This window comes from Genypterus blacodes, unplaced genomic scaffold (assembly GCF_046128005.1).
Source record: "Genypterus blacodes isolate CSIRO-AG114 ecotype Tasmania unplaced genomic scaffold, CSIRO-AGI_Gbla_v1 ptg000064l_1, whole genome shotgun sequence".
Lineage (NCBI taxonomy): Eukaryota > Metazoa > Chordata > Actinopteri > Ophidiiformes > Ophidiidae > Genypterus > Genypterus blacodes.
This window is the reverse complement of record NW_027466876.1, coordinates 180468-194504: the sequence shown is the minus strand read 5'-3', so window position 1 is coordinate 194504 and position 14037 is coordinate 180468. Positions and strand designations below refer to the sequence as shown.

Sequence of the window (14037 nt, the reverse complement as noted above, 5' to 3'; positions counted from 1 at the left end):
AAATTCCAGCTGCTCTTTCTTCACTCAGTATGGTAATCACACATTGTCATTTGCTTCTCCATCCATATTCAACATCTTGTTCTGTATAACAGAGATTTCACTCTCTGTGTTAAGCGCTAATAAATCTGGCATTTGGTTTCATTACATATTGGCCATAATGGGAAATTATGCATTCACTATTCAAATATTGCACGTTATTAAAATCAAAAGGCTCTATAAGGACAGATTATGTGTTGCCCGTGTACTTGTAGTATGGACGTATGGCACAAATTGCCCATCTTTGCCTCTAAATATGTCATTTTTATTTAAAACTGAGGTTAACTGGAATTTAATGCATTACAGCTCAGAAAGAAAAGTAAAACCCACACTAGAACTAAGTGTGGAGATTCATAATGGGGTATAAATTAAGATAAACTGCTGCGTAAAATGCCAATGTTGAGAGTTAAATACATTCATAAGTAAATGGATCCATGTAATGAAATGATATATGGAGGCAAGGGAGTGTGTTTGACATTAGCAATAATTGTAGTGTTCAACAAAGGCCGCTAGATGGCAGAGCAGCCATATGTAAACACCTAACGACACCTGGAGGAACATTTGGGCAGTGCCTTTTTATGTAGTATATGGAGTATATTCAGACTGTGGAATATGTACATTAGCTTTAAATACTTGCATACTGAAATTATCCTGCACTAAATAAATGTAAAATATACGCTTACAAGTTTTACAAGCAAAACTAATAACTCACCATAACAGAATTCTGGGCCAAACTTTAGCGTAATGATAATTATTACTTACTTGCTAAAACATTTCACGTTTCCATTTAGTTTTAAGCCGACAAAGTCCGATTTCATCGTCAAGCTCATAGATCCTCTCTGAAATCTAAACCATCATAATTGTGCACGAATAGAAGAATATAATGCAACTATGAAACCAGCTGCTTAGTTCATAACTACTCTGTTTAACTTCAATATAATGATGGAAATTCAAGCTGATTGAAATAACGATAAATAAACAAAACATCCTATTGCCCCCTCTAGTGGTCAATATAAAATCCACTGGAAACTTGATGTAATTGCACTCGTCTCCACAAATTAGGTCATTTATTATCGGGCTCTTGGAGGTTTTGATCTGTTCTCCCCCCTCACTCACTCGTTGCAGTAAAAATATCATTAAAAAATTTTCGATTTAAACAAGTTTGATAAAGTCATGAATCAGGAACAAGAAAAGGAGAGATTAATCCATTTTTTTGACTACACACGTCGCCAAAATTCCTCCTGCAGCCTATTACCTAATTGGGTTGCAAATGAAGGCAACAATTCAATGAAGAGCAATAACGAACTAAGATGACTTGAACCTCCTCTCGTCCGGACGCGCAGATATCCCGCCGGAGCGGAGCAGTGAGTGAGACCTGTGGGAGGGGAGGAGGTTTTGCGGTGTCCCAGCCCCCCGCATCCAGCTGCTGCGCTCCGCTGCACTAACGCACCATACTCACTATGGCATTAGGCGCAAGCAGGACGCTCTTGGCGCTATTCGTTACCTTTTGCGCACCGGGGTGCGGGTGGACAGGTAAGAATGGAGATCTGTACTCTCCAGAGCAGGTGCACGCATATTACCGCTGTGTTGGCGTTTGATAGCTCATTACTCTTGCTTGGTGCCTATTCCTATAATAACAAGATGAAAAGTTGATGAAGTATTTGTTATGTTGCGTATATTTGACCCAAACTAGGAAGCCTAAGTCTTATTTCAGCACTTAAAGGTGGGGAAGCGCGTCATGTGTGCGCATGTGTAGTCCTGTGCGTGTGAGCATTGGATTGTTCCACATCACCAGATGTTGCAGATGTCATTTTGCATGAAGAATAGAGTGATTGTGGCTATTAAGAGTGTAATCGAGTATTTAATTTGGTTTGATTTACTGTTTGCAGATGTGAAGGAGTCATTTTTAAATGAGCAATTTTGGATTTTGACAGTGGATCTTTTCACGGTTGTTACTTCATAGAGGGAAAATATGATGCAGGACTCCCAGCAGCAGTCATGGAATATGTCCTTACATCAGAGTGGGCACATCCTGGAGGGAATGATCGGTAATAAGGGGAGGAAAAAAAAAGACAAAGATCAGGCTGCATGCTGACATGTGATGAAGATTTCTGTCCATCTCACACACATCCTGAGTGTTGTTCTGCTGCATGCTTTTGCCTCTCGTACTAACCACAAACCATTAGTCAGGAATGGATAAACTACGCCTGAGGTATCTGGAACTAAACTGAAGCTTTGTTCTGCTCCATGGGTTTCAAAAAATGCCTTGAACCAGTGGTGCTCAACATGTGGTGGTACATGGTCCGCCAGATGATTGGAAATTCAGACAAATTATTACAAATGGGGTTCTCTCATAAGTATTTTCTGGTTAAAAAATAGCCCAACTCACTTTACACCCACTCTATGTGCTTAATACTGTACTCACTGCTCTGTCCATCACTGGATGAATGATGGACAGAGCAGTTTGGATGAATACAGAGACTTACAGTGACCTACGTTGCACTCTCTTTCCAGTCCGGTCTCTGCTTGTGAAATCAATTTTCAGGGAAAGATGCCCACATCCTCCAGACTGTAAAAATATCCAAAATTTCAGAAGTGCCATAAAGTCTCTGACATTTTGGAAAGGGAATAATCTGAGCCACACTCTCTCCCCTCTCCTCTCTCTGTCATTAGTCAGCCCACTTATTTTGTTATGTGATCTTTTCCATGTTGTTCCCTGTTATCCAGGGCCAATTTCAGTTAAGGAACCACTAATAAAATGATAACACAGTGTCATATATCATAGTTCACTGAACATCTAACTACTAATTAAGTCAGTCTATCTAGATCCATCCATCCAACCCTCCATCCTTTCTGTGTGGTGTTTGGATGTTTTTCCTGCGTCAGCCACACAGATCGGGTGAATTGGAAACTGAGTTGCTTGAATGAGCTGGTCTGCATTTATGGGTCAGTCCTCTGATGGACCTGCGGCCACTTCAGTTCAATCGGTGTAAAGTTAGCTGTCTTCCCACACTGTATTAAAGCCGCTATCACATCAGTCTATGGCAGCTGGTTACAGGTCGATGCTGATCTCAGAAAGAGAACACTTACTGTTGTCATGTTCTTTTCTCTTTCCTAGTATTTTCTCATTCCTCATTTCAGACATATTTATTGAGGTGACATGATTCTTGCCAAAAGTGCTCACGTCATAAACAAACATCCCCCTTTGCATCTACACTCCAAAGAGTTTGAATAGTTTCAATCAAGATGTGTTTGTGAGTAAGAAAACCAATCCCCCTGGTGGTTGCGGGGCCCTGAGCAGCCGCTTAGAAAGGTTGACTGCTGTCAACTGTAAGTACTTAGTGTATGAGGTCATTGTATATGGCTAGTCAGCTGCTATTTGTTGTGATCCTCTCCTCTGTGTCTTGTTGTCCTTTCCACTGTACCTCATTCAGGGAGCCTTCACTGACAGCTCATGTAATGCTTCTGCTTTACATTAAACTGTATATATAGTTACATACATTCACACCTGGGAGCTAGTTGATGTAGCCACAGTTCACTGCTGCTGGCCCCTGATTCGCTCTGCATTTAAGTACCTTCCACTTTGGCGTTCTGACAATAGTTATTGAGGGAGTGCAGAGTGTAACTCATTTATTTTCTCCACCAGCATGTCATCAGCTTGTCAGTCTGAAATCTTTCGAAACTGGTGAGGATATTAGGCTCATGGGAAAATGTTGGTTTTGGAAGGTTTTTAGTAGCACATTAACCCTCTGAAGTCCTTTTTACACTTTTAATGTTTACTGGCTTCCATTTGCAATTGAAAAAGCTGCACTGTGTGAGGCAGGATGACAAATTTTGGCTTTTGAGTATCTGACATTTCGACACAGAATGTTAGTTTCTGCAAATCAAATCATGATTAAAAAAAAAATAAGACATAATTATTAAAAAAAAAAGTAAGTTCAGTAAAATTGAAGAAAGCATTCACAAATCGCAGAAAATGTGGACAAAGGTTATTTTTCTTGGGTTGATTCATAAGAAATCATCAAGGAATGATCATTTACAGTGATTGTTCTTGTTTTCAATTGTTCAATTTAGATTTTTTTTTTTTTTTCTTGCAATTTGATTTTGTGATATTGTTTTTAAATTATATTCTTTTTCCAGACTCAAATTCAGATGGATTTTTGAGAATTAACATGCTTTTACAATTTTGTTCTATATTTGTTTTTGGCCACTTAAGCAGAATTTCTCAAGAAAATCCTTTATTTTTTTTATAGACATTTATGTTACCCACAAGACTAAATATAGTAAAGATATATAATTTATGAAAAGACGCATAAAGCCGTTGAGCTCCTTAGTTTTGTGAGTGTTAAAGCCTTCAAACTTTATATAGGGGGAATATCTGGACACTATAGATGAGAGAAGTGTAAAAACAACAAAAAGATTTTTCATGATTATGATTGATGATGTCAATTTCTTACATACAGCCACAATCGTTTGACTGCTGCAAAGTGAGAATTGAGAATCATTTGGAGAGGGAGTCAGGGGAAAGAGGGATTCATGTCCCTGCAGGCCAGTGGAATTTAATTTCCACTTAACATGTTGGAATTATGCAGGATGAGCCCATGACAGATCTTACAGAGAGCTTTAGGAATTCTTTCTTTTAAATAGGGAAAATATGAGAGTGACGTCAAGGAGGGCACAGTTAATATTTCTAATATTTTCCATAATGCAAGATAAACTGAGGTTTGATCACCTAACATTGGTTGACCCCCAGCTTGGCTATATTTCAAACCTGCCAGCAACGGCATGTCTTATGTCATGATGTCATCACTGTTCCATTTGTTTAAACAGGTTGCACCTGGCGTGTGATCACACCTGTCACAGCAAAGTAGATGTCAGAACGCAAAAGCTGTGTCCCAGATGTAAAATGATTCCGAGTATAGAGTGACAGAATTAAAATCCAAAAATGGCTCAATTCATAACAAAAATCACTTTGACTTAATGACTAACAATTATTTGTCAATGAGGGATTTTCACACATGAAATCCTTGTAATTGGATATTATTATTTTTCAGGGAAGAAATTAGAAAGATTGCACTCTTGCACTAATTTCTTCAAAAATTAAGATTTATTAATTAAAGTGTGGCTGCATACTAAATCCATTAGATTTTTGCAGTAATACTGTGTTGTCATAATATTAAATATTATTGAAAACATTTTTACCTTACCAAATCAAAAATCAACAGTAGTTAGAACAGAAACAGTGAGGTTCTTCCATATCTTTTGTAACTAGAGAGCACCCAAGAAGCACATAGCTAAACCAACTGATTGAGCCTATTACTGCTAGTTTAAATCCAGACGTTTACCTATGAATTTCATTACCTTGAAATCAGATGTGTAAAAAGATTAAGCATGCAAATCGACTGTGCAATGTTGGTGCAAATGGACACCGAATTTGTTTAGATCTAAATCCTTAACTGCTGAAAAAAAAGTCAACATCGTTTTATTTGCTTAATCAGCATCATGTTAGGAAGATATTTCAAACAAAAATGAGTTCTTAGTCACTTTGAGCTGCTCAATAAGACTTAACCATCAACCATAGAATACAGGCGACAGGTGTTCCAGTGTGATTGACAGCAGTCAGAGGTCAAGAATCATCCTTGGTCCTAAGCTTAGTCTTGTTTGTAGCTTTATGGCAGAATGGAATACTGGAGAGACTAAAGTGAGGGTCAGAAGTCAGAGACCTTAGGGACTGACAGGGGTGCAACAAGAATTTTGTGACTTGCTACATATTGACAAAACTGTGTTCAATTACATAAATCAGTTTTATTGTTAAACATGTAGGGGCCAGATAGTGCTTTGTGTTATTTTCCCAAAAAATTTCAGTGTAATTTAGTGTTTTATCTTTAACTTGAGGCTGAAATCTACAGAAATGCATCAAGTAAGAGCAACCCACCGGCCCTGAACCGTGCTGATAACTGGCCAAAGAGAGCAGAGCGGTCTGCTTGGAAAGGGGTCTTTGAGTAGAGCCGTTACCTAAAATGACCTGTTTTCACCAATCGTGCACAACACTGCTGCAGCACAGGGGAGCAGATGTGTATCAATGTGTTGTCCTAAATTATTGCAAAGGGATCCAAACGGATCCCCAAATGAGAATGAGGAAGTGGAAATCTAAAAAAATAGATCTGCAGTTTGGATTTCAAGTATTTTTCTTTTTATTGGCAAGAGATAAAGAACCCAAATACCAGCAACAAACATGGAGGAAATCCATAAAGGAAACACCTGCATGATTGAAGAGGTTTCATGTGTCATCTGACGCATTGTTGTTGTAATGCAATGATGGAAAAAAATCGAAGTTATCAAAGTGGAAACTTTGATATCACTGACTTGCAGTGGTGGAAGAAGGATTCCCATCCAAGATGACACACCCAGATTTCCATGTTCTTATTCTGAAACCTTGTATCCGCTTCATTTTCCCCTTGTTTCAGCACTACTGTGAATACTGAATGAAAACAGGTTGTTTGTTTCACAGGTTGTAAGTAGCAGTGAAATGTATTTCTGGTCATAATGCAAAATTGAAATTTATGTTACACAGTTCTGATTGGACAATAAGAGAGTTTTATTCTTTTAAGTATTTTCTTAATAATCACTGCTGAACATGATAACAGATCAGTCGTCTAGGTAACTATGCTGTTAGCAGCTGTTTCACATAGCCTAGCTACTTTGTATCACTAAGTGTTGGCAGCAGCTTGCCAACATTCAGACTAGCGTTGCCCTCTTGTGTTTACCAAACAAGACGATGTGTCATTGTTTTCAAACTGAAAAGTGCAAAGACTTCAACATTGACATCCATGAAGACGTCCTATTCACTATCTAGCATTTCACAATTAATGTAAATGTGCAATTTAACTTTAAATGTGCCAGCTAGCTTGCAGGTTAGCCTCTGCTGCCATTGTTTGTGTAGCAGTGCTGTTGCTAGGCTAGGGCAGAGTGACAGGAACTTGGCACTTTTGTCATTACTCTGAAGCGGACCCTCTCCTCCACACACACGTTATTAAGGGGAGTTTGGGGTAGAAGGCAGTAATTAGGGTTTAATGGCAAACTTCACAGGAGGTGAATGGTGGGTCAGTGTGTGTGACTGGGTGAGAGGCTCTTGTAAAAGTGGAGCTCACTCGATGAGTGCAAGTATTTTCTAGAACGGTTTTACAGGAACACTTTGACCTCAGGGCTTACCTGCACATGCTTCCTATACCATGTCTGTCTGTCTGTCTGTCAGTCAGTCAGTCAGAATGACCCCTCAGGCCTCTTGCCTTCATTCTTTGCATAGCTACAACTCTCTCTCTCTCTCTCTCTCTCTCTCTCTCTCTCTCTCTCTCTCTCTCTCTCTCTCTCTCTCTCTCTCTCTCTCTCTCTCTCTCTCTCTCTCTCTCTCTCTCTCTCTCTCTCTCTCTCTCTCTCTCTCTCTCTCTCTCTCTCTCTCTCTCTCTCTCTCTCTCTCTCTCTCTCTCTCTCTCTCTCTCTCTCTCTCTCTCTCTCTCTCTCTCTCTCTCTCCTGCCGCCATATGTTTATGATGTCGCAGCGACTCAGCTGCTTACCTGCTTTCCAAACTGTTTATTCCTGTTTGGGGATTTTGCATGCAGTGCTCTTGAAAGAGCCTTGAACTAATCAGAAATATCTGCTTTTCTCTTGGATCATAAATTTTCCAAAGAGGCCAAATCACAGATTGATGTCTGGACGGCGGAGCAGATCCCCTCCTACGTAATACACAGCTTTATTGGAAACAGGGGGGAAGCGATTGAAGTGTGTCCAGACTTGTGTCAGTGCAGTCTGCCTGGAACAGCTGATAAAAGTGACACCAGCGTAATCTTGCATTAATGAGCAAATAATGAGCAGAGATTGTGTAATTTTTGTGTAAACACACTCACACTTGTCCCTGCGCTCAGTCTCCGTGTGATGTCAGTCTGTATCCCAGGATTGATGGCATCAGTACCCAGGAGCAGCGGTGAGACGAGCTTTGAGACGAGCCTCGAGTCGAGCCATGAGACAAGCTTTGAGCATGTTGATATTCTGAAGAGCAGCGCTTATCTGCCAAACTCCTGTGGCAACAAAGCGAGAGTGCAGATCCAGCTGGGCTCACACCTGCAGGCAATAGGAATTTAGAAGTGATAAAGAATGATTTTGTGGTGATGCTAAACCAAAACTGCTGCTGTAAACCTTTGGTCAGCACAGGCAGTCATAAGGACCAGCTGTTTACGAGACGACCTAACTACGATGCTGACGATCACATGTTACAGCCTTGAATGACTGGCATGCCAACGATTTCTACAATACTTTAAGACACGCCTAAAACGCCTTGTGATCCAGTTAAACCTCTATTCCTGTAATTAGAGTCTAGCAATTACAAGTAAGGCCTGAATTATATATATTATTGATGTGAACTACACATGTGGATGCAAAAATGAAAGGGATTGTGATGGCAAGTGAGGTCAGGAGCAAAATCACCGTGACAACTAGAAAAATGGATGAACGTGTCAAGACGAAGCTGATGGAGCCAGTTTAAAAGCACAAGTTTATCTGCCTTTGTTATTGGTGTGTTGGAAGGTTATGTTATCATCCCTGTAACACATCGTGCAAACTGGGTGCAAACTGAAACAAGGACAGAGATTGTTCCCCAAACGGAGTGGTGTCATGGCTTCTGTTTTGTTGTGAATGAATCTAGCCAAGAGTGAAAATGAAGATTTGTAATTGTGCCTTTCCTTTAGCATTCAACCAGACTCTCGTTTATTTATTTAATCATTAGATTAGTTTCTACTTTTCAGGCTTGTCTTGCACTCAAACTCATTCATCATCAGAATCAGTGCCAGTTTAAATGCCAAGTTTGATACATTTAGAGGAAACAATTGTCTTGGTGAATTTGAAGTAGAATTATATTGATGAATTGCAGAGCTTCAGTGGTATGCATCGTGTAAGGACAATAGGCTTTCACACTGAGCACTTGGGGACAATCAAAACTACATTATGGGCAGAGGACTGTTTAAATAAACATCCTGAAATTCATACAGTCCTCTTTGTTTTGCAGCAGAAAAGCCCCTGAGGCCACACAACGGGAAACAAGGATCTGTGGAAAAAAGCCTGAGGGAGAGCTGGGAGCCTCCGATCCATCTGGATGGAAAACCTGTGGAACGCTTCAGCATCAGCTCCAGCAAACCCATGAGGTCTCACCGCTTTGCTAAAATGGGCAAGGACAACCACACGCATCCACTGGAGGATGTAGGTAAGAGAGAAAGAGACAGACAGACAAGAGGAGGTGAAAATCAGTGCGGAGGACTTGAGATATGAGCTCATCCGAGTTAGGAACACGCTGTGGGGCTGTTTGAAATTTAGTGATGTAACCACTAGAATTGGGAACAAATGAGTATGTGTGTTCTCAGGGACATGAGGAGTGCTGGTAGCACTGTTGCACCAAAGAAATAATTGAGGAAAATAAACGGAGGAAAAGAAGAAGAAAAAAGAAAAGGTTTGGCTTAAACTTTGGAGCGTGTTTTCAAATCCCAGAGTTCTGCACTTTTTCAAGACAAATGCCAAGCATGAGGAGGGGACAAGCAAAGCTGTGTACAATTATTGATTGTACGCACTTGTATGTGTGGGAACAGAGCGCTCTGGTGAAGGAAGTGTGCATGAGTGGCCATCACCGTCCCGGCCAAGCAGACAGTAGATATTTACATCTTAACACAGGACATTATATTTAGGTTTCAGCAGCCTCTCTGCTAGTTCCTAAGCCGGCTTAATAGAACCCTGGTCTGGGCCTTCAGCTCTATACACACTGAGTTTGCAGTGTTGACACAGTCTAGCCTGCTTTTGTCATTATTCCATTTTCCTCTGTCCTTGGCATCTTACAGTAATACTTCATCAGCGGCTCAAAGTCTGCAGCCAACCCTTCTTTTCCACAACCAAACCCAACCCAGCTCCTATAACACAATCCCTTGTGTTGTGGTCACTGTATGTGTGTGTGTGTTGTGGTGTGAAATAGGGCGGTGCCAAGTGTTGCACTCATGCATTGTCTTATGTTATGTGCATATGTGAGTGTTAATGAATTTAAATATGCATTTGCAGATGCCGTGTCTGAGTGTAAGTGTGTGTGTGTGTGTGTGAGAGAGAGAGCGCTCTGTGCCTGTATGTGTGCTGCCCAGTGTGTTGCTGTGGCAGCCTTGTGGTCTATCCAGCTCCAGTGCAGAGTGCCATAAATCTTTGGCAGCCAAGCTGTGTCTCGGTGTTGACTTTCCAGAAATTCCTTGCAGATCGATCTGTGTTGTTCCCTCGGCAGCATGCAAGCAAAATCAGTTATCATAAATAACACCACGCTGCCGGCCTTCACCTCATTAATGTGTCTGCTCAGCCCCTGTTAGAGCAACAAAGTAAGAGGACTTATGAGGGCCAATGAGGAAATAAGATGGAGAGGACAGTAAAAGGAGAGGGACAGACAGAAACACACCCACGTTTCTCTTTCTGAAGCAGAAAAATGCGCTTTTAACCCTTTGGAGTTTTGTGTAATTGTACAGTTGAACTTTTGGAATTGGAATTGTTTTCATTTTGCACCTGTAAAACTAATAGTGTAGTAGAGTAGAGTAACGGGTAGTTTAACAAGTCGGTACAACAATTTATACTTCTACAACATGAAAACAATTTTTTGATTCTTCCTTTTCTATTTGATTCTAGAAAATGCTGCAAAACTTAAAAAAAAAACAGAAAATTTTCTTGGACAAAGTCTCAATTTCCTAATAGTCATTTTCCTAATAGTTCTTCGCCATCAGAAGGAAATTGAATTCTTGAAACCAAAAGTATTGTAGAAATTTGGAAAATGAATAAAAGTCTTAAACAAACCTTGGTCTCTCAAAAATCTGATTCTGGTTAATGTGGAAAAAGAAAATCATGGATATGTGATCCACTTCACAATGTGTCTACTGAACGATTATTACAGTGCAGCTTTTATGTGTTAAAGACAATAACAACTCTAATTTCATAAATTCTTTTAGACTCCAAAGAGTTAATAGAGTGCCGACACATCTCTCCTTTGATGCATGCATACCAATGAATACTGATAATGTAATAATGTAAACTGCAAACCTACATGTTCTTTAGATCCTGAATGGGTTAACCTGGATGGCTTTGCTGTGGTGGGCGGTGCACCTGTCAGCAACTCATCAGCGAGTAAACCTGATCCCAAGGCATCTTTACCCACAACGCACAGGAGCGGTACGTGTTAGTGAACAGCCATGTAAAAATCCTCTGCTGAAATGAAGCAGTTTGCCTGAAATGATCTGCTGTCATCATAGACGTAAAAGGAGCAAGTTTATCTAACGTGATAATCATTCACAGAGCTATGTCTCACTCTCCTTTCATTGCCTTTCTTCTTCATTGCACCTTCTGTCTCTGTGGGATCGGCGGGGGAAACACAGCAGCAGTGTAGACGTGTAGCCTGATGTATAGATTCACATGATTTAGCCAGGTTTTGTAATTGTTGTTGGATCAATACAGACTATTATTCAAAGGCATTTTCACAGCTACGCGGTCTATTGCATTTGAATTGGACTCTGGTGCATTTTCCACTTTGGCACAGCTCAAGTTGTGGACAAACTACTGTAGAAGACAATCCAAATTGGTTGATATGAAGCCAGAGAGCCAGTTAGGTATGCATGGTTACCGAGTAAACTATAACTCGGACTCCTACTGAAAAAGTTGGAAGACATCAATTTTCCTCACGTTGAAGATTAGCATGTCAATGGATATCCTAAATATGTGCTCCATCCTCTTTTTTACCCATCTAGAGGCAGGTTGTCTCCTAATGTGAAGCAATATGTGGTCTTCCACGTTGTCTTGAGGTTCATTTAAATTCAGCATTGTGCTGCAGAGAATTGCTTGGTGTATGGCCCAAATAAGAAACGAGAAACTTATGCCAATCATTTTGTTGTTACCGTCTCATATTGCTAACCCAGCACAATAAACTGGTTCCTATTTTCATTTTCATGTTCGCTCCAACCCCAGTTATTCTGACCAATGAGCTGAGTGAGCATTATCATTCTTCTGTCTAAAACCACACCGAACAGAGTATAACAAACGTAACAACTCATTGGTTGAGTCAGACCATAGCAAAAGCACCACAGCTTTGAAACATTCCTCCAGTGGAAGACTCCAGCTGGCCAGTGTGTCTATCACACAGTTAACTCTCAGATTGTTCTTGTGAGTTATCATGCGTTTCTGCACCTCTTGACTGGCATGTTTGCACTGTGGCAGGGGCGTCTCGAGGAAACACGTTCAAAATCTAGACATAGAAAGAATCAAGACCAATAACTGAACCCAGGACCTCCTGACTGTGAGATGACAGGGTAAACCACTAAACCAGAGTGCTGTTCTGCAGTTTGTTGAATTTCTTTGAAGCACAGCTTCTCTGGAGACAAAACTAATGTATTACATTAAACCTCAATATATGGAGCCAAAGAACTGCTGCTCTCGGGCTATGTAACATAAGACTGAAGCCTGGAGAAAAGTAAAAACCTTGCAACCAGCAATTCAGCATTATGAATTTAGATAGAGCTAGTACATTAGGTAATTAACTCCAGTAATATTCCAAGTTTATCCCTCGTTTTATAGTTTTGAGAGTATGTTTTGAACAATCTTTCAACATTCATTCAAGGTTCAGAACTTGACAACCTGATGCATCCAGTAACCATAAAGGTCTTTTATTGCCCTGAAAGCTTAGTGTCAGATTAGACCCAAACCACAGCAGTGCTGCCGAAGTGGATGTGGATGGATACGTGTTTCTTTCAGAGATGCTTTAAAATAAAGCATTGAATGGAAATAGGACTGTTGTATATATTTTATCCTTTTATTATACTGGAAGTCTGGCAAGCAAAAGACAAAAATTAATGAAAAGCAAGATTTTGCCTTTTTCACTTTAACCCCTTTTTTGGCATTTAGGCTATGCTTGCTTACTTTGGCTCTAAGTTACTGAGTCTGAATTGATTATTTCTTCCGCCAGTTCATTCTAAGAAACGTTTGTTTAACTTGAACAGTAGGTAGGCTGAAAATGACTGGCTCTCCCTCATCATCATCAAACCAAATTCTAACAAATTATGGCAGCAGCTTAGATTGTTTCTGGAGGTAATGTCCAAGAAGAGGGTGTGTAAAGTCAGGCAGTTTACCCTGCGGCACACGCACGTCTCCGCCCGCATACATTGTGGTGGGTGTCCACTGTAGTTCGGCATGACTGTCTGGAAGCACCTCAGACCATCGAGCTTCCAGGAAAGACAGCAAGGATCTGGCAGGGAGCAAACTGTGGAATGGACGGTTTAGCGGTCCGCGGCGTTGTAACCTGGGCCAAACTATGCACTGTGACACTTTTCCAGAAAGAGAGAGAGAGAGAGAAAGGGAGGAGAAAATAAGGAAAATCAGAAGCTCGTTGATTAAAACCATATGCTTTTTTCTGTTTTCAGTCAGCAGTTACAGACGGCATATTATGTTTTTTGTTATTTTCCCTAATTTTATGGGGTAATATAGTAGGGACAACTGTGTTCAATTAAAAGTAATTTCTTCTGGAATGATTGATAAAACAAATAGTCATAACTCAATCAGAAAATTGTGAGCTGAGCTAATTTGATAAAAGTCGGTATACTGAGAAACGAAGGGGGTTTCAAAGGGAAAAACTTGTTTAAGAACTGATCTGTACTTTTAAGCAAGGAAACTAAATCTTACATTTGAAGGCCCAAAGATATGAGCAAAAACTAAACTAACTAAAAAACTTCAAAACTAACTAACAAAAACACAGAACATGAAAAGTGACCAGGAATTTGTTATATGGAATTGACAGAAACAATGTGTAAGTAAAGAGCTTAAAGTTACTTTAGTTTAAAAATTATGGCAATTGTAGTACAGTATCTTAAACTTGAAGCAGTGAAGAAAGATGTTGATACTAGCATGTATCTGCGTGATGCAACAGCGGCAGTCTGCTGAGACTTGGTCTGAGT

The 14037-nt window shown here is 40.2% G+C and overlaps 1 protein-coding gene across 1 annotated transcript in view; it reads left to right on the top strand.

Moving 5' to 3' along the window:
* The first annotated feature begins 1496 nt into the window (after positions 1–1496).
* The window catches only part of fndc1 (fibronectin type III domain containing 1), a 37796-nt gene continuing 25255 nt past the window's right edge, over positions 1497–14037 (top strand). Inside the window, exons 1-3 of the mRNA XM_076154870.1 lie at positions 1497–1569; positions 9096–9290; positions 11156–11224. Of these exons, the coding sequence (XP_076010985.1) occupies positions 1497–1569; positions 9096–9290; positions 11156–11224 (337 nt within the window). The remainder of the gene's footprint in view (positions 1570–9095; positions 9291–11155; positions 11225–14037) is intronic.